Source organism: Pseudorca crassidens, chromosome 18, assembly GCF_039906515.1.
Source record: "Pseudorca crassidens isolate mPseCra1 chromosome 18, mPseCra1.hap1, whole genome shotgun sequence".
Lineage (NCBI taxonomy): Eukaryota > Metazoa > Chordata > Mammalia > Artiodactyla > Delphinidae > Pseudorca > Pseudorca crassidens.
Genome location: NC_090313.1, coordinates 58739507 through 58764570, shown reverse-complemented (window position 1 = coordinate 58764570; position 25064 = coordinate 58739507). Strand labels below are relative to the sequence as shown.

The 25064-nt window shown below is 37.9% G+C and overlaps 1 protein-coding gene across 2 annotated transcripts in view; it reads right to left on the bottom strand.

Annotated features, from left to right (window-relative positions):
- Positions 1–2414: 2414 nt before the first annotated feature.
- GPALPP1 (GPALPP motifs containing 1) overlaps positions 2415–25064 on the bottom strand; it is a 34620-nt gene continuing 11970 nt past the window's right edge. The window contains exons 5-9 of one of the 2 annotated variants that reach the window (XM_067713890.1): positions 19458–19592; positions 18852–19016; positions 15857–15955; positions 10737–10955; positions 2415–5897 (exon numbers count right to left, since the gene is read on the bottom strand). In XM_067713890.1, coding sequence (XP_067569991.1) covers positions 10737–10955; positions 15857–15955; positions 18852–19016; positions 19458–19592 — 618 coding nt within the window. In that variant the 3' untranslated portion in view covers positions 2415–5897. Of the gene's footprint in view, positions 5898–6787; positions 10116–10736; positions 10956–15856; positions 15956–18851; positions 19017–19457; positions 19593–25064 lie in introns of those variants that run through there. The other variant, XM_067713889.1, reaches the window with a different exon arrangement.

The window sequence follows — 25064 nt, the reverse complement described above, 5'->3', positions numbered from 1 at the left end:
GCAGCGGCAGGCAGACGTCCAACCACTGCGCCACCAGGGAAGCCCCTCATTTCTTACCTACTTTGGGCTAAATGTACTTCTTGATGTCAGAGGATTTCACGGAACCAAATAAGCAGGGGACAAGCAGTGCTGTCTTACTGGGCAGAACCTACCGAGGCTAAGTCATCTCTAAAGCAGGTCAGTGTGTGCTTGTTCCCTCCCCAAACCTCCCACACAAAGATTCATAACCAGGAGAACTGGTAGAAGCTACCTAATGAAAAGGAGATTCACAAAAAAGAAAAAAAAAACAAGCCAAAAAGGGAATTTCCTGGTGGTCCAGTGGTTAGGACTTTGCACCCTCACTGCCGAGGGCCTGGGTTTGATCCCTGGTTGGGGAACGAAGATCCCACAAGCTGTGCAGCATGGCCAAAAACAAAGGGGGGTTGTTCACAAAGGTGAACCTGGGGTGAATAGACAGGTAGATGGGTTATATCCCATTTTTGTAAACAAAACACTGGTATTCTCATTAACGAATTGGTGGGAATAAAAAATGAGATGGGGGCTATTGCAAGCATCAGATGTTTTGTCCTTTGTAGCACGTTACCTTGTTTCCAGTTACAGCACTTTCACTTCCTTTTAGGGAGCTACCCTCCCAAGTTCTCAGCCTATGTGGTTTAGATCAGGTTTAACCCACCCTTTGGCTTCAAAGGTAGAGATGTGAACCAGCCTGGGCTATTGGGTGACCTCCTGACCATATGATTGATTCAGGGGTAAACAAGTGACCAAAGCTGGTCCCTAGAGCCAATTAGCCTTAGTCCTTGGGCATTATTGGCTGGAACTAGTGGGAAAGAGAGGCCTTCTTTTCAGTGGTTGCTAAGCTGGTAGGATGTCAGTTTAGAGGGGCTGCTATCTCTGCCTGTCACCACCTGGGAAGCCCACCTAAAGATGAAGTCCACACAATGGAAGCAGGCTGGGGGACAGGGACAGAATCCTGGCGACATGAACTGGGCATCCACATTCAGTTGTACCTCAAGCCGGGGTTATCTTTTTTTGCTTAAGCCAGTTTGAGTTTGGTTTCTACCACCTGCTGCCAAGAGTCCTGATAAATATAGGAATTTTCTGAGGTCGTAAGAAATGAGTGGGTCTGTTATCCACGGGTCTACAATAATGATAACCAGCATTTATTGCTGGATTTTGTGCTAATTGCTTAAGTGTGTCATCTCATGTAATCCTCATAACACCCTATGAGGTATCAGTGCCCCCATTTTAAGACAAATTACAGCAGAGATAGGTTAAGAAACTTTCGCAAGTTTACACAGCTAGTGGCAGTGCCAGGATTTGATCCCAAGATGCTGTCTCCAAAATTTCCGCTCTTAACTAGCAGAGTATAACTCCCTGATGTTACTTAGAGCTCTTAGTTGCAAACAAAATAGTATACCTGGCCAGTTTAAGCAGGTCTGGAAGCTATATAACCAGGGATATGTCCAACCTCACTGCAATGCTCCAGTGTTACCACCGTTCCATACCACATCATGGGCCTCCAACATGGTAGGTCACAACAGTGATGCTTGGGACTGGGTACCAGAAATGCCACCTCTGCTGCTGTTGAAAATCTAGCCACCTCCACCACAAGGTGATTCTGGGAATGTCTGCTTCTTTACTTTTCTCTCCTTGGAATCCCAGTCCTATGTGGGTACATCGGATTGGCTGAGCCCAGACCACATACTTGTGCTCTATCAGCAAGGAAAGCTGGGAAATGAGTTTTGCCTTCTGTTCTTTGAATCAAGAGGCTCAGTGGCCACAGCATAACAGCAATCTGACTTTTTTGATTCTAGAAATCTTAACATGCCATGTTTGGACCAAACCAAGTTTGGTTCTTACACTTCGGAGTGCATCAGAATTACCTGGGGAGCTCGCCGAAAACAGATGCCTGAGCCCACACCAAGACCTACAGACAGAATCAAAATCTCTGATAATGAGGCGAGGGCATCTATATTTTTAATAAGCTCTCAGGGGATTCTGATGAACACTGAAGTTTCAAAAACTTTGACCTAGAGGATTTTGTTGTCTAAATTGGTCCACACCATGTTTGTTCAACTATCACCCTCATCCCTCTAAACCTAGGGATTACTCAGTTCTGATAAATGCTGAACTAAAGATGCAGTCCTTCTGCGTGTTGATATGCACTAATTAGAAAGAATATAAGGACTTCCCTGGTGGCGCAGTGGTTAAGAATCTGCCTGCCAATGCAGGGGACACGGGTTAGATTCCTAGTCCAGGAAGATCCCACATGCCACAGAGCAGCTAAGCCCATGTGCCACAACTAATGAGCCTGCACTCCAGAGCCCACAAGCTACAACTACTGAGCCTGTGTGCCACAACTACTGAAGCCCACGTGCCTAGAGCTCACGCACCACAACGAAGAGTAGCCCCTGCTCACCACAACTAAAGAAAGCCTGCACGCAGCCATGAAGGCCCAACGCAGCCAAAAATTAAAAAATAAATAAATTTATTTTTAAAAAAGAATATAAATGTGATTTTTTAAAAAGCTCTTTATGATTAGATGGTAAAAGGAAATGCTCTGAATCCATCTTTTCATGTTTTCTTAGAAGGACCACAGTATTATGAATGGGTCAACTGACATACGTTGATAGGGTGAGTACTAATCTTGTCTTTATTGACAAACCAGTTTGACTGATAAACATTTTTAACTCTAAGAGTCTCAGTTTCCAAGTATGACAATTTTATTAACCAGTGTACAAGGCTGTTGGGAAAAAAAGACATTTAAAAGACCATAACGTGTCCAGTTAAAATGAAGACTGAAAATTGGGTACAATTTCTAGATTGATTTTTCTGGCCAGTGTCAAATTAATTATGTCTGTACCTGTTGTAAAAAGTAGCAACCTTAGGTTAATAAACTGCTTTCTTTAAATGTATAGTGTGGATGAGGTATTACAGTATTATGTATTCTTAGGGGAGCAAGATGTGTTGCTTTCAGCATTACTCAAAAAGATAAAAATCATCCTAAGTTATATTCATAGGCAACTCCATTTCTTCTTTTCTGTCCAGTGATAAAAGGAGCAAGTTTATTTTTATCTCAGAGCGCTGATTATGTAAAGAGAAAACTTTAGGACAAAATACCTGATCATATGGTCTGTTCTGCCAACATTAACCCATCCTAAGGAAACCAAATGGAAGTTCTCTAAAGGGCTGCACAGTGGAAAGGAGGTGATCAGACAGACTTGAAAGTGAGCTTCAAAATGCTTTTCAATATTCTAGCTTAGGTTCTGGACATTTTTCAGTCTTAATACAATCATGTACCTTTGCTGTTTGCCATTATCTATAGTCATCTTTTATTAGCAAATGCAGAAACTGATATCTAAAAGTGTATTTGCTAGCTTAGTTCAAATAATACCTTAGCTGCCAAAGCAGTTACCTAAGACTTTAAAATACTTCAGTAACATTCACTGATTAATTCCCCCAAGGAAAATAGTCACAAGGCACCCACTCTGAAGTTCATCTTTAGCATCCCATTGAGCCCCCTAACCCTTTCAATGTTCTGTACTTCCAGGGCATTCAGTGATCTCACAAGGACCCAGGTAGCCAGGGACAAGGATCTTATAACCTAACTATTGCTCCCAGGGACTCTCCCATTTTAAAAGGCACCCAAGAGAAGGCAAAGTCTAATGAAATTAGACTGAATTACCACTGACAGTATAATCTTAAACCCTCTAGCACCTGGCTGGTAAAAAATGTTTCAAGAATGAAAACTTTTAAGCATCAATTCACTCAAGAGAAATGATAATCCACTCCTCATAATGCAAGTATCATCAGTACTGGTGATTATAGCCATGTAACATAAAATGACTATGTATTTAAGAATATTTAATATAGGAAAGTGGAACGCATCAACAAGGGAGAGGGGAGTGTTTAGAGGAACATGTATGATAAGTGCAGTGATTCTCAAACTTGAGCTGACAAACAATAACGGGATAATTGTTAAAAATGGAGATTTCCTGACTGTAACCTCAAAGATCCCCATTCAACAGGGGTGGGTTTGGGAATCTGCATCTAAACAAGCTCCCCAGGTGATTCTGATGGAGGTGGTTCAAGGCTCTCAAATTAAGAAACAGGTCTACTGTATTCTCCAGTCCCCAAATGAAAAGGTTCTGCCATGTCCTGGAATTCTAAAGATTAATTGCTATCAATTAATTAATTCACTGATTGATATCAATCGATATCTATTGAATTCATCTGGTGTTATTTAGCTCTTAAAAAGGCTGTATATAATCCTCAATAATTAGGCCTAAGAGGAGGAAATGAACAATCATTTATAACAAATTCTGAAAAAAAAAAAAACGCAAACAGCTCTACTTAAATAATCGCAGGTTTGGTGATAAAGTATAGGCAGGAGTTCAATGTACTAATATTCTGATAACTGATGACTGTTATTAGTGAGGATTCACACAGGTTTTTAGAGCAAGGGCCTAAGGTATGAATTCAGATATGTTTAGGAAATTCTGGAAGGCCAGTAAGGTAGATCTTTGATGTTAGGATGCATCAGGCCAACTCCTGTGCGATGTTTATGACTTGACCAAGAGCCACTCTCCTCTGGGAGGTTCCTTTTACCTTCTAAAACTGGGTTAATTGCAGTTACATGGGCTTCCTAGTATCTGCTGGCACAGGGACCAACCCTACGCGTATTTCTCACCATACACCGCCCACACTGGTGCGATTCTTCAAACACCAAAGAACGAATGCTTCAGGGTTTTTGCATACGTGGTCTGTAAGCACCTTTTGGCAGGAAAGGGCTGGTTGCAGGAAAGGGGGCTCTGCAGGAGGCCCCTTTTGTCTTATCACTTACCTTAAACCCGGCAGCCCCATGCTCTACTCAACTCGGGTCCCAGCACACCTTTCAATTTTTTGATCACACAATACCTTGCCTAACCTGTTCTTTCCATGGATCAAAGTAGAAATGAAGAAAACATAATTAACAGATGATCAGATCTCTTCCCTAGCTTCCCCTTCAGTAATCTCATGAACAAACCGTGTGAAGCCAACTGTGTGAACAAGACAGCATCTATAAGCCTGCACGACGAGCTTGCACAGAGCGGGATGGGGATGACTCTGATCCCCCCATCTCAATGATTGAGGTTACTTCCCTTTTTCCGTTTAAAAACTTTCCTGACTGAGCAGAATCTTTGGAGGTGGTTTTAGGGGGACACTGAGTCCACAATCTCCCCAGATCGCCAGCGTTCTGATTAAAAAAGCAGCTTTCCTTTCTCGCGACATTTGCCTCTCTCTCGAGTTATTGACTGAGCAGCGAGCAGCCAGACCTGATTTGGTAACAAGTCATTTTTCAAACTGCTAGTTTGTCATTTTTTTAGGTTTCAGCTTAAATAACATCTCTTCAGATAGATTTTCCTTATCACCTTACTCAGGTAGGATTTCCATCCTCAATTACCTGTTGGATTGTCCCATTACCCTGTTTTCTTTATAACACTAACCACAGTTTGTGGCGTCCCCCCCAGTTTTACGGAGAATTGACATACATCACTGTATGAGTTTACGGTGGACAGCACAATGGTTTGATTTACATATTGTTAAATGATACAACAGGTTGAGCTAACATCCATCTTCTCATATAGATACAATAAAAAGAAAAAAAAATTTCTCCTCGTGACGCGCATTCTTAGGATTTACTCTTAACTTCCCTATACACCATACAGCAGTATTAGCTATAGTCATCATGATATACACTTACTTGGTCTTTTTAACTGAGATCTTCTTCTCTCCCACGTCTCACGAGGCAGGGAATCTGCGTTACTTACCTGTGAACACTCTGTAGTGACTAGCACAGAACCTCCTCTCATGGACGAGGGCTACGAATGTCTGGTTCACCACTGTGTTCTTAGCACCTAGGACACACCCGGGTATTTAACAAATGTTTACTGAATGAACAAACACATTATCTCCTTAAGAAATACTTATTATAGGGAACTGATCTGAAAACTCAAGGGCTTTCTTTCCTTGGATCCTGTATGTCCAGATTCCTATCATTTAATGCTTAGCTTTTGTATTGCAAAGTATCTCTTTGGTCACTTCCCCAGTTAAGGAAGAGAGAAATTTCTGTAATAACCTAAATGGGAAAAGAACTTGCAAAAGAATAGATATATGTATATGTATAACTGAATCACTTTGCTGTACACCTGAAACTAACACAACATTGTTATTCAACTATACTCCAATATAAAATAAAAATTTTAAAAAAATAAAGAGAAATCCCAAGTCCTGTCTCCTTAGTAATTCGGTTTCTAACTCTGATCCTATATAACACAAAACTGGGACTTAAAAAAAAAAAGAGGTTCATTTCCCCTGGAATTATAAAAGAATACATGCTTCCTGAAAGAATTCGAGAAGTAGAAAAACGGAAAAAAAACAAACCCCAAACAAAAAACCGTAAAATCTCATAATCAACCAATCCAGAAAAAAACCACCAACTGTCAAATAAAAATGGAATATTGGTTACAAATCCAGTGCCAGCCCCTCTTGTGCCATGGTGCTCTTAAGAGCATTTCCAATTTGTCTGTCTTGTGTTTCTAAATAGTTTATATTTGTAGTTATACTGGGGTAATGAAAATCTGGCAGGTGAGTTGGAGTGAAAGACTTTTTTTTTTAACCCACAACAGCCCACAATGATCTGGTTGGTTAGAATAAATCTTTACAGGATATTCTCTTTACGCACATTGCCTGCTTCAGATAAGCTAATAATATTAAAAGAAACAAAACAAAAATAAAAGACGACAACTTCTCAGATACAGATGCAACTTTATTCATACATAAAAAAATCACACCTCAGGAATTCTTCTTTTCTAAAAACAGTCTTTTAATTATAAAGTTCAAAATGAAAACATTGAAAGGGGCAGTGTATAACTTTTTAATTTTGTACATACTCTAGTCACGGTTAAATATTTAAGCTGCAAAAAAATATACCTCTCCTATAATAGGAAATGCACGACCTTTTGTATCTGCAGACTAAAATGACATGATGGTGTCAAAAGCCAAAGTAAAAAAATTTAAGTCTGAAGTAGAAGACTTGGTACTGATGTTACATGGGTACTATCCTAGCTACTTCCCCCATGTTGGCTACTCCTCTTAGGTATACAACTCAACAGAGACTTTTTTGTGAACAATACTTGTCATTGCCATGGAAAAAGTGAAGAGAAGTGATAAGGGCTCCTGTAAATAGTCTAAAATCTATCTCCCACGATCATACGTTTCTAAGTAATATATAATGTTAACATTATCCACCCTATATAAGAAACAAAAAGTGCCAAGATGTTTCAGGATCAAATAATTTATATGACAACTGTTAATCTATTCTGGAGCATGTAGGCCTCAGTACCATCTAAAGCCCAACCTTACTTCCAAAAAAAATCATTAATTCAAAGAACCATAAAATGTTCAAGTGATAAATGTCAAGTGGCTGCTACATCTGAACAAGATAAAAAATGCTTCGAAAACTGTAGCTTTTCTTTTCTTTCTCTGTTTGGCATAGGGCTTAATTTATGATATTTTTCCCAATACAAAAAAATTTATTGGATGAGACAGCCTTATTATGGGTGTAGCTACCACCTCTCACCTTTTGTGTCCCCTCCCAATTCCCCCACTTGCTAAAGCCATTTATTTACCAGTAATGATGTTATTATTTGAAGGATCAAAATCTACCTGAGATGACAATTTAGACAGCTGAACAAAATCATATAATTTCAGGGACAATGAACTTAAATGTCACCTTCACCAAACAGTAAAGAATGTTAAAATGTCTGCTCCCCTCTTTGAACTTAGTGTTGTTCTTTTTTCTTCTTCATTTTTAAGTTTCAAAAGAGGTCACAGCTCTACAAAATTTGGCCAAGAAGTACAGAAAATTAAAAAGTTCTTAGCAGAAAATGTCAACAATCCCAATTTTCTGCCAAATGGAGAGGAGAATTGATTTACCAGACCTTTTGCGGCTTTGGAAGAGGGAAGGGAATAAAATGAAGACCACCTGTCTATCCTGTTCAGATAGCTACTTTCTTCTTTTATTGTCAATGTTGTTATATTGGGTTTGGTCTCTCCATGGGGCAAAAACCTCTGGCTTGGCCTCACATTTCGTTAAAACTGTCCTCAGGGTGGCATGAGAGAGCATTAGACCTGAGGTACCATGTAAGGTGGTCACTCATGGAAAGTATTAATATTTTCTCCCTTTTGTTAAGGTCACAGACATTCCAAGGGTGATGGAAGAAATAGTAAATACATACTAGAGAAATATCCCTATCTACCTTCAGGTAAGGAAAGCAAAGCAAAAGTAAGTATCCAAAGATGACACTTCTACATTAAAAATACCAAAACTTCTCAAAAATACATATTAGGAATTTACATAAGGATGAGGAATTATAAAACATTTATTCCTTTCGTCAGGGAAAAAATCATAACAAAATTAATGAAAGTAATAGATGCTCCTGTACAAAGTTTTGTGTTCAGAAAATATCATCCACTAAAAATGACATCTTTGGTCAAAAGGTAGCTCTGTTCAATCTGCTTAGACTAGACTTTTTCAATTTGCTTAGGAGAAAAATTCATCTTACAAATAGTAACACTCTGAGTAGGTTACGGTTATGGAAGATCATTGTACTTCTATGATCAGGAGAAAAATCTGTCACATAATTTGATTGAACAGTTTATTCAGTTTTCACGAAGCCTACAAGAGTCAGGACTCAGAATCTTTTTTCATTAAAACCGTGTGCTTCATCAAAACTAGAGCACAGAACTAGCAGAACAATCGGGATTAATCTGTAAGAAAATATAACTTCCAGAATTTGAATTTAAGCTTTAACTATTAAGAGTTTTGTTTAATATCTTAAGGGGCAGTGCTTAAAGCATCACAAACTTACAATACTACAATACTCCATCTGTGTGTTTTTTTTTAACATCTTTATTGGAGTATAATTGCTTTATGTCGTGTCAGTTTCTGCTGTATAACAAAGTGAATCACCTATACATATACATATATCCCCATATCTCCTCCCTCTTGCGTCTCCCTCCCACCTTCCCTATCCCACCCCTCTGGGTGGCACAAAGCATCGAGCTGATCTCCCTGTGCTATGCAGCTGCTTCCCACTAGCCATCTATTTTACATTTGGTAGTGTATATATGTCAATGCTACTCTCTCACTTTGTCCCAGCTTACATCAGGGTGGTTTTGATTACAGTTTCCATTTCCATTTTTGTATTCAGGGATTATGAGTTTGATTTTTTTTAAAAGTTACTTATGACTGATATAAAAGATCTGTCCCCAGTAAATTAGCTAAAGCATGTTAAATATAAATGAATCAAGTCAGATCATCCCAAAGCAGGTTAAAGACTTAGAAAGCTTTGGTGGAGATCACAGAGACCAGGTCTCAGACTTCACACTGGGAACGGTTAATGGTGTTCTCTTGTCCCTCAGATTGCCTTCCCTAGAAATACTTACTGAAGTTGGAAAAATCAAAATAGTTTTTCCTTAGCACATGAAATAATGCAGAGGTCCCTCCTTCCCGAACAGACCAAAAAATCCAAACCACAAATAAAAAGCCCTGATTGCCACAACAAGCAAATTGATAACGAAATGGACAAAACCTCCATACCCTCTATTTTCAAGTAAATGTTGTGTATTCACTGGCTGCAGTTTAAGGGGAAACCCAAACAATTTCAAATTCATGGATTCACTGTGAGGACCCGACACACCACCCAGGGCAAGTTCATAATATCTGATGAGGGGGTCTGAGCTGTGGGAGAGACTCAGTGGATGGTCCTGACCAGATCTTAACTGGGCACTTGTGAGACAGCACAAAAATTAGGGAGTGGCGGGGAGGGGGGGAATCCTCAAAAAAATTATTTGAAGAAAAGCCGACATTTCCTCAGAAGCCAAAGACACATAAAATTCTACTCTATGTAAGACACACTGATTTCATGTTTCCACGTGACTTTAAAGGACGCGTGGTTTGTAAGACTAAAGCAATCCTCTAACCTTAAGAAACTCAAAATAAAGGAAGAAAGATGGACAGACAGAAAAAAAGAGTATTCTTCAACTCTTCTTCATTGCACAGGGAAATCCCCCTGAAGTAAGAATAAGAAAATTCAGTAAGTTGGAAAATATTTCTCACTTTAACCGTATTTTCCCTGAAAGTCACATTTTAATATTGATGTAGGTTTCATACAATTAAAAATCACAAAGATTTTAAGAAGCAACCTTAGCTTTTATGTAATCACCATTACGAACCCTTGTCAGTTCGGGCTATGTATGAGTGAGGTAACGGTTTTGAACCTTAACTTACAGAGAACATTTCAAAAGCAATGAACATCTTTTGTGATCTTGTTTAACATAAAAAGACTGCTAGCAAACCTCATTCCTTAATAAAGCATGCATATTTACCCAAGCTTCAAACCACACTTTCCTTTGCCATGTCTCACAAATGAAAAGCTTTTATTTCAGCATTTTGAATAGTAATGCCCTGTTAGGTTATTACGAGGACAAGTCTACTTTCCCAGTATACAACATTTTTTATTCCACAAGGCTGAATTTTCAAACCTCACAGTTTACTTAGAAAATAAAGATCTGCAGGTTTATAATCTACTTTATTATAAAAGGAAATAAATTTTTACACAGTTATATATAACAGTATTTAGAAAAGTTCAAATTTATCAGTACGAAAATATACCTCACTGAAATATACTTACTTATAAAAACATATTGCCTTTGCCATGTGAAAACCTGGTGTTTAGTTCCCTAGATTTCTTTATCAGGGCTTTTTTCTGAGCTTCATCAAACCGATGAACTTTGAGATCCGTATCACGGTTAAATGGTATTCTTTCTTGGGGCTTATTTTTATCTTCAGCAGCCTTATTCTTTAGTTTTTTCTGATGAATGTCCATAAGAGATTCTGGCCTTTTTGATTCCTGGGGAGAGCAAGACAGTAGAAAGAAAAATCTTATATAGATCATTGACAGAATATAATCATGAAACAAAAGAATGAAGTAGTAATGGTAAACATGAAGGAGGGCGATTTACAAACCCAATAGGTTTTTCCAAACCTAAGACAGCATCTCTGAAGAAAATGTGTTATCAGAGGCAAATTCAATTATACCAACTATATACCACACAATAAAAAAAGAGCAAGACGGAGAGTAAACTAATGTTTAAATAACCCTCATGAAAATCATTGTGTGATTAGTCAGCATTAGAGGCTGAACCAAGAACACAGGTGAGAAAGAAGAGCAATTACTTTCTCACTTGGGAGCCCGGTTAAAGCTTCATGGATGGGCTGGTCCGTGAACCCTGAACGGGTGGAACTGAAGAGACGGGCACTGCCAGGCGGAGGCTAAAGCAAGTGCAAAGCAGAACAACCGCGGCGCAGAGATGACAAGATCCAAGGCCGGTGCAGGAAAAGCTGGCATAGTCTGTGTGCCAAGAGAATTTTTGTCCTTTCAGCTTTATCTCCTTCATTTTCTTTCTTTTTAGCTGGGGTAGGTGCTCACATTTTCTTTTTCTTTTCCTTTTTCTTAAATTGAAGTATAGCTGATTTACAACACATTAGTTTCACATTTTCAAATATATCTAGTAGGATGAGGTTTGAACAAAGTCAACTGGTTTCATAAACTGGAGTCTTTACAGACCTTTTGGTATTGGTTAAACTAAAAGAACAGCCCTGGATTGGAGAAGCAGGGAGTGGGACGCAGGAGTAGATGCAGGTAGTACAGACCAGCAGCCATCAAACTGCGATATATGTATCCCTGGGGGCCACACGGAGTGGATTCCATGGGGTATGAAGGCATGGAGAATTTCAACGTTACCTACTCATGATTCTCAACTTCTTAGCCTCACTTAAAGCTGACTTGCCTGGTAATGCATCTCGTGAGGATGTCTCCCCTCTCCTATTTAACAAAGGAGAGGCCTTTCAGAATCTTATTACAGAATGTTGTCTTGGACAGAAAGTCTCCAGAGCATCAAATAAAAAACCTGAAATACTGTATGAATGAAACTTCTTCTAATCAAGGAACTGTAAACCCAGGAGGCTTTGTGTCCTTTTGTGTCTCAAACATATTTCTCATAAGAGCATAATGTCCTTTCGGAATGGGTAGTTTGGCTCTTGTTGGAATGTTCTGAATTCAGATATACTGCAGAATGGGGCAATGAAAGAAAAGACAATTTTTGCTTAACAACCACATCTCTTCCAGGCCCTGCCTCCTGTCAGAGAATATATTTGAGAGCAAAGACATGAGGAGAGCTCAGTAAAAGCAAAATAACTGGTAAGAAACGATGAAGGTGGCAGCATCTTATTTTATCAGAAGACAAACTCATGGCACCTACCCACCTACGTTACAATTCAGAAGTGTCATAGGAATGATCATAATCACATCTATTTGAACAGAGAAATGGAGTCAGACTTTCTCACAGAAAGTCAGTCTCAATCACCTGTCTGATTTGACAATGAGATCTGACTTTATCAGTTAAGTTATGTGGTTGCTATTTCCTATACATTGAGCTCTATCTGGATGCTGAATTAGTAAATATTTATTTGAATTAGCACTATTTCCATGTTCTCAATCCCTCTCATTTCATAAATTGGTCATTTCATAAATCTTGGTGAAGTCTTTAGGAAACAAATTGATTTGCAAGTTAAGTGCTTTCGAATTCTTTATTTTTAATGAAAACTGGAGGTGAAAAAAAATCAAATGTTGCTAAGAAAAAATAACCTATCAATACACATAGCAGGGAGAAACAGTTTAGACCTAAAGTTCTGCATTTGGAAAAATCTGGTTAGCAACGATGGTGCTGACATTTTCAACACTGGTGACCTTAGGCAAGTTATTTAAGCCTCAATTTTTCAGCTGTAAGATAATAAATCATAATAGTAATAATGTCTAAATATTTGGATGAGGTAGGAGTTAAGTAATCTAATTAATACAAAGGATTTAGTAATGTGGCGGGGTTCATAAGAATCAGTCAAGGGACTTCCCTGGTGGCGCAGTGGTTAAGAATCCGCCTGCCAATGCAGGGGACATGGGTTCGAGCCCTGGGCCGGGAAGATCCCACATGCCGTGGAGCAACTAAGTACGTGAGCCACAACTATTGAGCCTGCGCTCCAGAGCCCGCGAGCCACAACTACTAAGCCTGTGCGCCTAGAGCCCGTGCTCCGCAACAAGAGAAGCCACCGCAATGAGAAGCCTGCGCACCGCTTTGAAGAGTAGCCCCCGCTCACTGCAACTAGAGGAAGCCTGCGTGCAGCAACAAAGACCCAACGCAGCCACAAAAAAAAAGAATCATTCAATACATGTTAAGTATTCAATTTACTTAGCACATACTATATTGTAATCCTCACAACATCTCTATAAATTAACTGTTATTATTCCCATTATACAGATTTGGAAAGTGAGAATGAGAAAATAAGCCCTGTTCAGGAGGGCTGGAGAGTCAGGGCACTATAGCCCTTCCTCACTCTCTTTACCCTGTCCCTCAGTATCCAGTAGGGTGGCAACGCTGCCAGCTTGTGACCTTTGGAGAAAAGATGGAAAATGGTCCTCAGCTGAGAAGTTATTAAATGTCTAGCCGTTCTGAATGCAAAAAAAAAGACCAATGTGAAAAAAAATCAAAGTTGAGAGAGAGTTGACAGTTGAGAGATCATTAATAATAATTTTTTGTTAATAGATTATAAGGTTTAAGTAAGTAACAAAAATCACACCAAAAGCCAATTCATGTAGAGATCAATTTGCTAAATGACTGGTTTGCTGATTTACCAAATTTAATCATTTAACAAAAATGTGTAGGTTTTATATTAATTTGCAAAAAGCCAGGGCAATTTATTTTGAATGGGCGAGTTTTTCAGCAGTTTTTGAAAATTCATGCTAAGATTCTAGTTGTTTGGTTTTTATTTTGCCTTCATGGTAATATTTTAAAGAGTGTTCAATTTATCAATACTAAGAGTTATAAGGTGGTTTAGTCTTAAGACTATATGAATATTTTGAAAACTATATCTAATAAGTAACCAAAATTTCAGCATAAGATTAGAACGCTAATTTTTTGGATGTGTTTTAAAATAAATTGCACACACTGTTACATGTATCCCTAGTATTTCAGCATGATTTCACTAACCAGAGTTCAATACTTGTTTACAATTTTTTCTTTTAAAGTAAATTTACATACAATGAAATGCGCAAATCTTAATACTACATTCATTGAGTTTTACAATTCAAACTCCTAGCAATTTCTGGAACGTATTTCCATCACCTCAGAAAGCTCTGTATGCCCCTTCCTAGTCCATCTCCACAATCCCACTCCAACAACTATTCTGTTTTTTTCCCCACCATAGATTCATTTTGCTTATTGTAGAGCTTCATGTAAATGGAATCATACAGTAGTACTTGGGTAGGCAGTCTTGCGTAAGACTCCCTTCGCTCAGCATAATGACTTTGAGATTAATCCATGTTGTTGCATTTATTTGTAATTTGTTCCTTTTTATTGCCAGGTAGTATTTTATCATGAACACAGTTTGGCTTTTTCTTTCTCTTACTGATGGACAGCTGGGTTGCTTGAAGTATTTAGCTGTTACGAATAAAGCTTCTATGAACATTCCTGTATAAGTCTTTTTGAAGCTATTATGAGTGAAGCACGCTCGAGTCTATGAAAACATGTTTTCATCTGTCTTACATAAACACCCAGGGGTGGAGTTGCAGGGTCATAGGGTAGGTGTTCGTTTAGTTTTATAAGAAATGCCTGTTTGGAAAAAGGCCCAGCTTGTTAATTTTCAGCTATTCTTCCTTTCTAACATAACTCATTACAGCTATAAATTTTGCCTCTAAGTGCCACTTTATATTACACCTCACACATTTTGATATGTTGTACTGAATATTACTTTATCATTCAGGTTTAGGTATTCCATTATTATGTCTTTGATGTAAAGTTTAAATTTTGAATTATCTAATTTCCAGTTGTGTAGGGCTTTTAAGTTATTCTGAAGTTTAATTTAAATTCTTCGTGGTGCCTGAATGATGGTGATTCTTTCAATTTTGTTGAGACTTGACTTTGAGCTGGTCAGTTTTCAAAGATGTTCCATTTGGGTTGGGCTTCTGGTCAGTTTCCAACTATGTTTCATGTATGCTTCACTGTTTGTGGTACTGGTCTATATATGCCCAATAAATCATGCTAACTATATTTTTAATGCTTATGGAAATTTTCATGAACTAATACGCTAGGAACAGAAGGTAATTTTCCTGAATACCTTTCAGGGACCAAAGGGTTCAATGGTTTACGTTTATTCTTTGAGCTGGAACACTAGTGGTTTTTTTTGTTTTTGTTTTTTTTTATGAGTAAGAGACTATTACAAAATAATAATATGCCCAATGAATACTGACTGTTTAGTTTATAAATTTAAATTGAACCATGTTTTAATTTTTATATTTATATAGATTTATATTTTTCTCCCATATTTAAATCATTACATCAAACATTCCAAATCAGCTTACAATTTAAAATGTAAGAATTGGGCTCTCTAGGAGTTAGTAGGGCTCTTACTTTATAATCATGTGCTACCCATCTCTAGGAATTGAATTTCTGATATATGACTTAAGTAAAAAGTGAACTGAAAATGTTATGAGATGCATTTAAAAAGCCTACACTAAAGGACTACACACACACACACATATACACATACACACAAGAGTATTTTTCAGAGCAGATGTATAGAAAAAGACTGAGACGAAAAGGAAGACTAAGAAAGAGAAACAAGAAAAAGAGAAAAAATGAGAAGAGCATTAAAAGATGGGAAAAAATGAAAGGCCATATATTTTATCCCCTGACTTACATTGTATGCGGATACCTGCTCGGCCAATCTCTTTTCCATTCCTGTCAATATATGTTCTTCATCCTTCTTATTGAATGACTTTCTTGCTTCTGGTGTCTCCTGAGGAACGAACACAGAAAACACATTACTAAACCATATAATTAAGAGAAAATAAAAAAAATACTATTATTTTAACTCAGATTGAGTAATAGGAGACTAAACGAAGCCAGGCCCGTTGAATCTCTTCCCACTAGAAATGTTAATACACTTGATACGGGATCTGTTAGTGTCCTACTCTAACATTTGCCTGAAAACAAGAAAAAACCCCAAAACACCTCTAACCAATCAACTAACTGGATTTTATCAAACTCAGAGATGAGAATGACAAACAATAATGAAATGTAGAAGAGAAAATAAGGCTTAAAAAGAAATCTTATATTATCTGTTTTCAAAGCAAGGAAAAGCATTCTTGAGGGAAAAAAAATAAAAAGAAATAAATGGGGTACAGAAAAAATAAAACTATCTTTATTCACAGAGGACATGACTGGCAATGTAGAAAATGCCAACGAATCTATTAAAAAACTCTTGGCATTAGTAAGCATAAGTGTAGCAAAGCTGCAGGATGCTAGGTCAACATACAAAATATACCAGCAATGAACAACTGGAATTTGAAATTTAAAAAGAAATACCATTTACCATAGCACACACATGCACACAAATGAAATACTTAGGTAAATTTCCAATAAATTTTAGTTAGAAAAAAAAAGTATTCTGGAGAATATAGTCCCAGCCAAGGAAAGAAGAAGGCCCATATAAAATCAACTGAAAACCACTTTCCACAAAGCATGTTTTTATACTGTTGCTGTTTGCTTAAGAAAGCCAAGGAGGTCCCCACACCATTTTTACCTTAATGATGGACTAAAACAACATTGTACTTAATAAATAAAGTATGTTAAAAAACATACGAGTAGCTCATTTCTGCTTTTTCCATAAAAATTTCCCCAGAAAGATTCTTTTACTTGTAAATATTAAGAGAAAAAATGATGTTCTGATAAGATGGAGGTGAAAACCTGACCAGTTAAGAGTTAGTAAATCTAGTCAAGACTGGGAAAAGAGAACATAACAGATCTTATTCAATTAATTTATGCATAACACTGCCATTTCTTTCTAAAAAGCAATCTTACTTCATTTGGGCATGTCGGTTAAGTGAATGTGTGAACATTAGTGGTATGAGAGATGAATGCTGGGGAATCAAATATAAAAAAGTAAGATGAAGTGGTGGAGAAAATCTACAAAAAGGTAATTTGGAGAGAGATAAAAAAGGAAACTTGACTAAGATCTGTTACAAAAATCAAAAATTAGTCATGACCTTTATATAGGACAGCTCTGTGACACTATATAATTTGTACCACAAATATAAGTCTGTGGTATTATATGCTGTAATACAGTGTCACATAAAATTTAAGGGGTATTAGTCATCCCTTTGGGAGTCTGTTGTAAACACAGAACAAAACACTTTCAGCCCTGAAAAGAATGACCAGATCTAAAGAACTCAGTCATAGGACCTAAAATCACCTGAGTTCAAATTATACTGGCTAGTTTCTGTTTGTTCTGTTTTTCTGTGGTATTTTTCTTTGAGGAAGACTCCCTGCATATCTGGCTGTAGGCTAGACATCTACTCACATACAATGAGGAACACAAGGACTGAAAAAAGCACAAATAAAAAGTCCATGTAAGCAAGGGGATTAAATGTCTTTTTGGAGACAATCTTAAAGGCTAAATTATAAAAAGCGTCAGTATGTTATTTTTATAGAAGATCAGTTAAGAAAGAGCAGACAGGCGTTCCAACACTAGTCATTCACGGTGTGTGGCTCGCTTCTATACCATATCTTCTGTTGTCTCTTCTGCCCTCAGGTGTGTTGGTTCACCTCACCTTTCTGTTACAACTCTCAGATTTCCTTGAATCCTCTGGGCAAAGGAGAACTTATGATTTTGCCACATATTCTGCTAAAATGTGGAGATTGCCACATATCATCCACATGTTAAGAATGACACTATTTCACAACCAATTCTCTACTAAAATGAAAGCACCATAAGGAGCTTTTTCTATTACCCGTGACCAAACAGAATACCTGGCAGAGGAGATATTCAATTTACAGTTATAGAATGAAGATGGAAATCCTCATAATTCTAGGTACTGATGAACAAGATAAACAGAGTTAGAGGAGTGAATTTAAGTCAGAACTGATAAAGCTATAATCATAAGATGCCAATTAGTCAAGCATTTAAGATTGGAATGGGACATCTCAAGGAAACTGAAACTTTGGGATGGAGTGAATTTAAGGAGTTAGTGCTGAGGACACTGGTTGGACCCCTAACTTACAATGGAATATTTCATAATAAATGGAGAGATCCAAGAAAAGAAAATCTAACAATAATATTTTATGCATACTTTTGTGGGTATTTTTAAATTAAATTATTCAATATATTAATGAAAGGGCTTTTTGCCTATCTTGACAGTAATATGAAGTTTACTGCACTTGAGCTACTGTTATTTTCAGAGATAGTCCCTGTGTATCACTTAACTTGCTAGGTTAATCTGTGCCTTGGCTTGTTCAAGACGTTTTAAAAGAAATTTTCATGGATAGTATGATGTATAAAGACCAGGGGATTTGGAGTCAGAAAGGTCTAGAAGGGAATTACTGTTCATGACTTACCAGCATTTAATTCCAGAAAAGGTGACCTCATAGAGGATAGTGTCTCCCTTCATAAAATGAGGTCAGTAAACCTATGTCTCCAGGTTCTCTTGAGATTTAGATGAGACAATTTATTGGGAAATAGTAAGTAAGTACACAGGAAGCAACTGGCATCACTTTCTTTTAACTTTCCTTCAGGGGAAATCTTTTCCCTTTGGAATCATAATTTTAAAAACAGTACTCTTAAATAATTCTGCCTCCTATTTTTTCAAAATAGAGTCAACATGGACAAAAATACAGGAGCAAACAAACCCTCTTACCTTAGCTTTCCTTTCCCTGTCAGCTGGCATTTCTGTCCAGACTGATCGATCTCCAAATTTGTCATCAGCTCTTCTCTTGAAAGTTCTAGGCCCAAGACCAAAGTTTTTCAGCTCCGGAGGAAGCTCAGTCATCCAAGAGTCTCTTGTAATTGTTTTAGATGAATCCTTTAAGAGAAATAAAAAGTAAAAAAAAAAAAAGTAGCCTTGGAAAATGTGTATATGTGTGCGTGTGTGCACATGTGTGTGTATATGTGTAGAATACTGTATAAGTGACTATGCTTCTCAACTGAGGCTTGAAATTTATTTAACAGACTTTAAGAGAAAGGATTTAATAGACTATTTTTTTTTGGTCATATATGTTATGAATACTTTTATTTAATTTATTGTTCCTTTGACTTAATGTTATCTTTGGCCATACAGAAATTTTTAAGTAGGCAAAATTTCTACCCTTTTCCTTTTATAGCTTCTGAATTACCTAGAGCCTAAATTTTTATACACTTACATATGTACATATACATTTTTTTAATGTCCATTTTTAAAATTGAGATTTTTTAATATATTTGGTCAATTTCTCAGAGAAAAGTGTACTATGTATTTAAAACTTACATCGTCTCCTTTAGTCAGCTTTTCTTTCATTCTCTGGGCCCTTTTTTCAAACTCTGTCGTAACACTAGAGTTAACTGGTCCTTTGGCAGGCATCGGCCCAATAATGTCCTCCTCTTCACTGCTACCTGTTTCCTTCTGAAATAAGAAAATGATCCTAAATTACTTAAAATTTAACTGTGACTGATAACCTAGAAACAGAACAAAAAGCAAACACTGTGTTGCTGGCTAATCACTGAGCACCTTTCCTGAGCCCTTCTCAAGTGCACCATACAAAAATGACAAATCCAGGGGCTGTGGACTGTCTCACCTCTTCCCTATGTCCACGGCAGAGCTCATTAACTCATCTCAGTCCTCTTCCTGATGGACATAGATGTGGTCTCACAATTTCTCTGTAATATTCAGAGAATTATTAATGATTCATCAGAGATGACACAAGTTGAAACCATTTTCTTTCCTGGTACAGAAAGAGCTCTTTGGAATAAGATGCACACAAATAAGACATTCTTGGAAGCTGTATCAGCCTTCATGATTTAGTACAGTCCACTGAAACAGAAATGCTGTGCAAAGCCTTACAAAATACTGGCCCAAATGAGTTAATTTGGTTCCCAAAGTATTTCTCTCATTACTCCAAAGACACAATAGTATTGCAATAATTGAATTCAAGTAGTTCTTAGTAAATCATTTTTTTAAGTTAATTTTTTTAAAGAACAGTGATTTTATTTATTTATTTATTTTTGGCTGTGTTGGGTCTTCAATGCTGTGTGTGGGCTTTCTCTAGTTGTAGCTAGTGGGGGGGCTACTCCTCGTTGCGGTGCGTGGGTTTCTCATTGAGGTGGCTTCTCCTGTTGCGGAGCACGGGATCTAGGCGTGCGGGCTTCAGTAGTTGCAGCACATGGGCTCAGTAGTTGCGGTGCACATGGGTTCTAGAATGCAGGCGCAGTAGTTGTGGCATATGGGCTTAGTTGCTCTGTGGCATGTGGGATCTTCCTGGACCAGGGCTCGAACCCATGTCCCCTGCATTGGCAGGCGGATTCTTAACCACTGAGCCACCAGGGAAGTCCCATTAGTAAATCATTTTATTAAAGGGTTTTCATGTAAGACTGTGTTAGATGCTATATGCACTTGGGTTTAAATCAGTCCTTGTCAGACACAAAAGACCCCTAATAGCCAAAGCAGTCTTGAGGGAAAAAAACGGAGCTGGAGGAATCAGACTCCCTGACTTCAGACTATCCTACAAACTACAGTAATCAAGACAATATTGTACTGGCACAAAAACAGAAACATAGAACAAGATAGAAAGCCAGAGATAAACCCACGCACCTATGGTCAACTAATCTATGACAAAGGAGGCAAGGATATACAAAGGAGAAAAGACAGTCTCTTCAATAAGTGGTGCTGGGAAAACTGGACAGCTACATGTAAAAGAATGAAATTAGAACACTCCCTAACACCATACACAAAAATAAACTCAAAATGGATTAGAGACCTAAATGTAAGACTGGACACTATAAAACTCATAGAGGAAAACACAGGAAGAACACTCTTTGACATAAATCACAGCAAGATCTTTTCTGATTCACCTCCTAGAGTCATGGAAATAAAACCAAAAATAAACAAATGGGACCTAATGAAACTTCAAAGCTTTTGCGCAGCAAAGGAAACCATAAACAAGACGAAAAGCCAACCCTCAGAATGGGGGAAAATGTTTGCAAACGAATCAACAGACAAAGGATTAATCTCCAAAGTATATAAACAGCTCATGCAGCTCATATTAAAAAAACAAACAACCCAATCCAAAAATGGGGAGAAGACCTAAATAGAAGAAGACCTAAATAGCCCCTTCTTTCTCCAAAGAAGACATACAGATGGCCAAGAAGCACATGAAAAGCTACTCAGCATCACTAATTATTAGAGAAATGCAAATCAAAACTACAATGAAGTATCACCTCACACCAGCTAGAATGGGCATCATCAGAAAATCTACAAACAACAAATGCTGGAGAGGGTGTGGAGAAAAGGGAACCCTCTTGCACTGTTGGTGGGAATGGAAATTGATACAGCCACTATGGAGAACAGTATGGAGGTTCCTTAAAAAACTAAAAATAGAATTACCATATGACCCAGCAATCCCACTACTGGGCATATACCCAAAGAAAACCATAATTCAAAAAGACACATGCACCCCAATGTTCACTGCAGCACTATTTACAATAGCCAGGTCATGGAAGCAACCTAAATGCCCATCGACAGACGAATGGATAAAGAAGACGTGGTACACGTATACAATGGAATATTACTCAGCCATAAAAAGGAACGAAATTGGGTCATTTGTAGAGACGTGGTTGGATCTAAAGACTGTCATACAGAGTGAAGTAAGTCAGAAAGAGAAAAACAAATACCGTATGCTAACACGTATATATGGAATCTTAAAAAAAAAAAAAAAAAAAAAGGTCCTGAAGAACCTAGGGGCAGGACAGGAATAAAGACGCAGACGTAGAGAATGGACTTGAGGACACAGGGACGGGGAAGGGTAAGCTGGGACGAAGTGAGAGAGTGGCATGGACATATACACACTACCAACTGTAAAACAGATGGTGGGAAGCAGCCGCATAGCACAGGGAGATGAGCTCGGTGCTTTGTGACCACCTAGAGGGGTGGGATAGGGAGGGTGGGAGGGAGACGCAAGAGGGAGGAGATATGTGGATATGTGTATATGTATAGCTGATTCACTTTGTTATAAAGCAGAAACTAACACACCATTGTAAAGCAATTATACTCCAATAAAGATGTTAAAAATACAAATAACTCAATTTCATTTCCTCACTACAAATAACTCAATTTCATTTCTTTTTATGGCTGAGTAATATTCCATTGTATATATGTGCCACACTCACTACAAATAACTCACTACACCTCACTACAAATAACTCAAATTCATTTCTTTTTATGGCTGAGTAATATTCCATTGTATATATGTGCCACATCTTCTTTATCCATTCATCTGTCGATGGACACGTAGGTTGCTTCCATGTCCTGGCTATTGTAAATAGAGCTGCAGTGAACATTGTGGTATGTGACTCTTTCTGAATTATGGTTTTCTCAGGGTATATGCCCAGTAGTGGGATTGCTGGGTCATATGGTAGTTCTGTTTTTAGTTTTTTAAGGAACCTCCATACTGTTCTCCATAATGGCTGTTATCAATTTACATTCCCCCAGCAGTGCAAGAAGGTTCCCTTTTCTCCACACCCTCTCCAGCATTTATTGTTTGTAGATTTTTTGATGATGGCCATTCTGACTGTTGTGAGGTAATACCTCATTGCAGTTTTGATTTGCATTTCTCAAATGATTAGTGATGTTGAACATTCTTTCATGTGTTTGCTGGCAATCTGTATATCTTCTTTGGAGAAATGTCTATTTAGGTCTCCTGCTCATTTTTGGATTGGGTTGTTTGTTTTTTTGATACTGAGCTGCATGAGCTGCTTGTAAATTTTGGAGATTAATCCTTTGGCAGTTGCTTCGTTTGCAAATATTTTCTCCCATTCTGAGGGTTGTCTTTGTCTTCTTTATGGTTTCCTTTGCTGTGCAAAAGCTTTGAAGTTTCATTAGGTCCCATTTGTTTATTTTTGTCTTCATTTCCATTTCTCTAAGAGGTGGGTCAAAAAGGATCTTGCTGTGATTTATATCATAGAGTGTTCTGCCTATGTTTTCCTCTAAGAATTTTATACTGTCTGGCCTTACATTTAGGTCTTTAACTCATTTTGAGTTTGTTTTTGTGTATGGTGTTAGGGAGTGTTCTAATTTCATTCTTTTACATGTAGCTGTCCAGTTTTGCCAACAGCACTTATTGAAGAGGGTGTCTTTTCTCCACTGTATATCCTTGCCTCCTGTATCAGAAATAAGGTGACCATATGTGTGTGGGTTTATCTCTGGGTTTTCTCTCCTGTTCCATTGATCTATATTTCTGTTTTTGTGCCAGTACCATACTGTCTTGATTACTGTAGCTTTGTAGTATAGTCTGAAGTCTGGAGCCTGATTCCTCCAGCTCTGTTTTTCTTTCTCAAGATTGTCAAGCATATTATTTAATCTTTCTAGGCCTTGGTTTGTCTTTCAGATAGGGATTGTAACAGCTCCAACCAATAACTACTCTATTGCTAAGAGAACCCTGTGTTTTATTTGTTTTGTTCATTTTCTTTGGAACCACATGCTTCTCAGGAAACTGGGACCTTCTCTAATTCCTGGGTAAAAATGCTGATAATTCTAAGCCAATCACTTTGGTCTCATTCCTCTTGGCCAACTGATTGGCTTGAGCATGGCATATGATTCAATTTTGGCCAAAGAAATGTGAGGAGAGGTCTACAGGAAACCTGGAAAGGTTTTCCTCTCTCAAAAAAGGGGGCACAGGTTAGGGACACTATGTCTGGACACTGTCATCTGCATGTTAATCTCAGCACTTGGTCAGCCTAAAAGGAATTAACATACTGTAAATGATAGAGAAGACATAAAAAACTGGGCCCTGGATGATCTCATTAGTCTGTTGAATTTACCAACCCTGGAATGACCCTTCTCTAGACCTCTTCTTAGGTATGAAACACATTTTTCTTATTTGGGGAATACAGATTACAGACCACCCAGGAAATTATATAAACAACCAATTTGTTAACTAACAAGGTTAAGACTACATTTCATTGTGAGTTGGATTTTTTGTTATTAGCAGCTAAAAGCACTCTAGCTGATGGTAAGCAAGCCAACATAAGTATCTAGGGGAAAACCATTTTGGAGAGACTTGGATAGCAAGTATCAAGGCTCAGGAGTAGGAGCCTGTCATATTTAAGGAGAAAGGAGCTCAGTGTGGTCAGATCAAAATTAGAGAGAAATCAGGGAGCTAATGGAGGACAGATTATAGAGGGCCCTGTAAGGACTTTGGCTTGTATGCAGACAGAGGAGGAGAAAGTTGATGGTTTTGAGCATCAATGACATGATCTGACTTTATTTTATCTGGGCCACTCTAGCTGCTGTGTTGAGAAGAGGTAGTGGAGGAACAAAGGCTAAGACATGAAGACCAATGAAAGAGGTGAAATATGATGTTGACTGGGATCAGGGTAGCAGCAGAAGTGGCTGGATTCTGGATGTTTTTGAAGGTGAGAACAACAGAATTTGTTGTCAGACTGATTTCTCTAAGGGCCTGACACACTGTAGGTGTGAGAATGAGTAAATGACTCTGGAGTTCATGAGCTTAACCACTGCATTATATATTTCCTTTAGTAACAACTTCAGTGGAATTGCTGAATTCTCAGTGGAGATGCACAGGAGTATTTGAATTTATTACCACCTGTTCAGTCTGCTAATCTTCAGCATGAATTAATCACTGCAGATTAGCAGACTGAACAGGTGATATAAAATCCTAAGAACTGGGTTTGAGCTTTGACTTTTGATAAGTAGAAATTGTGATTTGGAGTTAAGTTACCCAATTTCTCTGGCTTTTAGCATCTCTAAGATACAGATCATGATTATTTCATAAGGTTTTGGAGAAGCTGAAAATGCATATATGGGAAAAATGCATTACAAATTATAAAGTATTCTGCAAATCTCAGCTTTTGTTAAGGACTG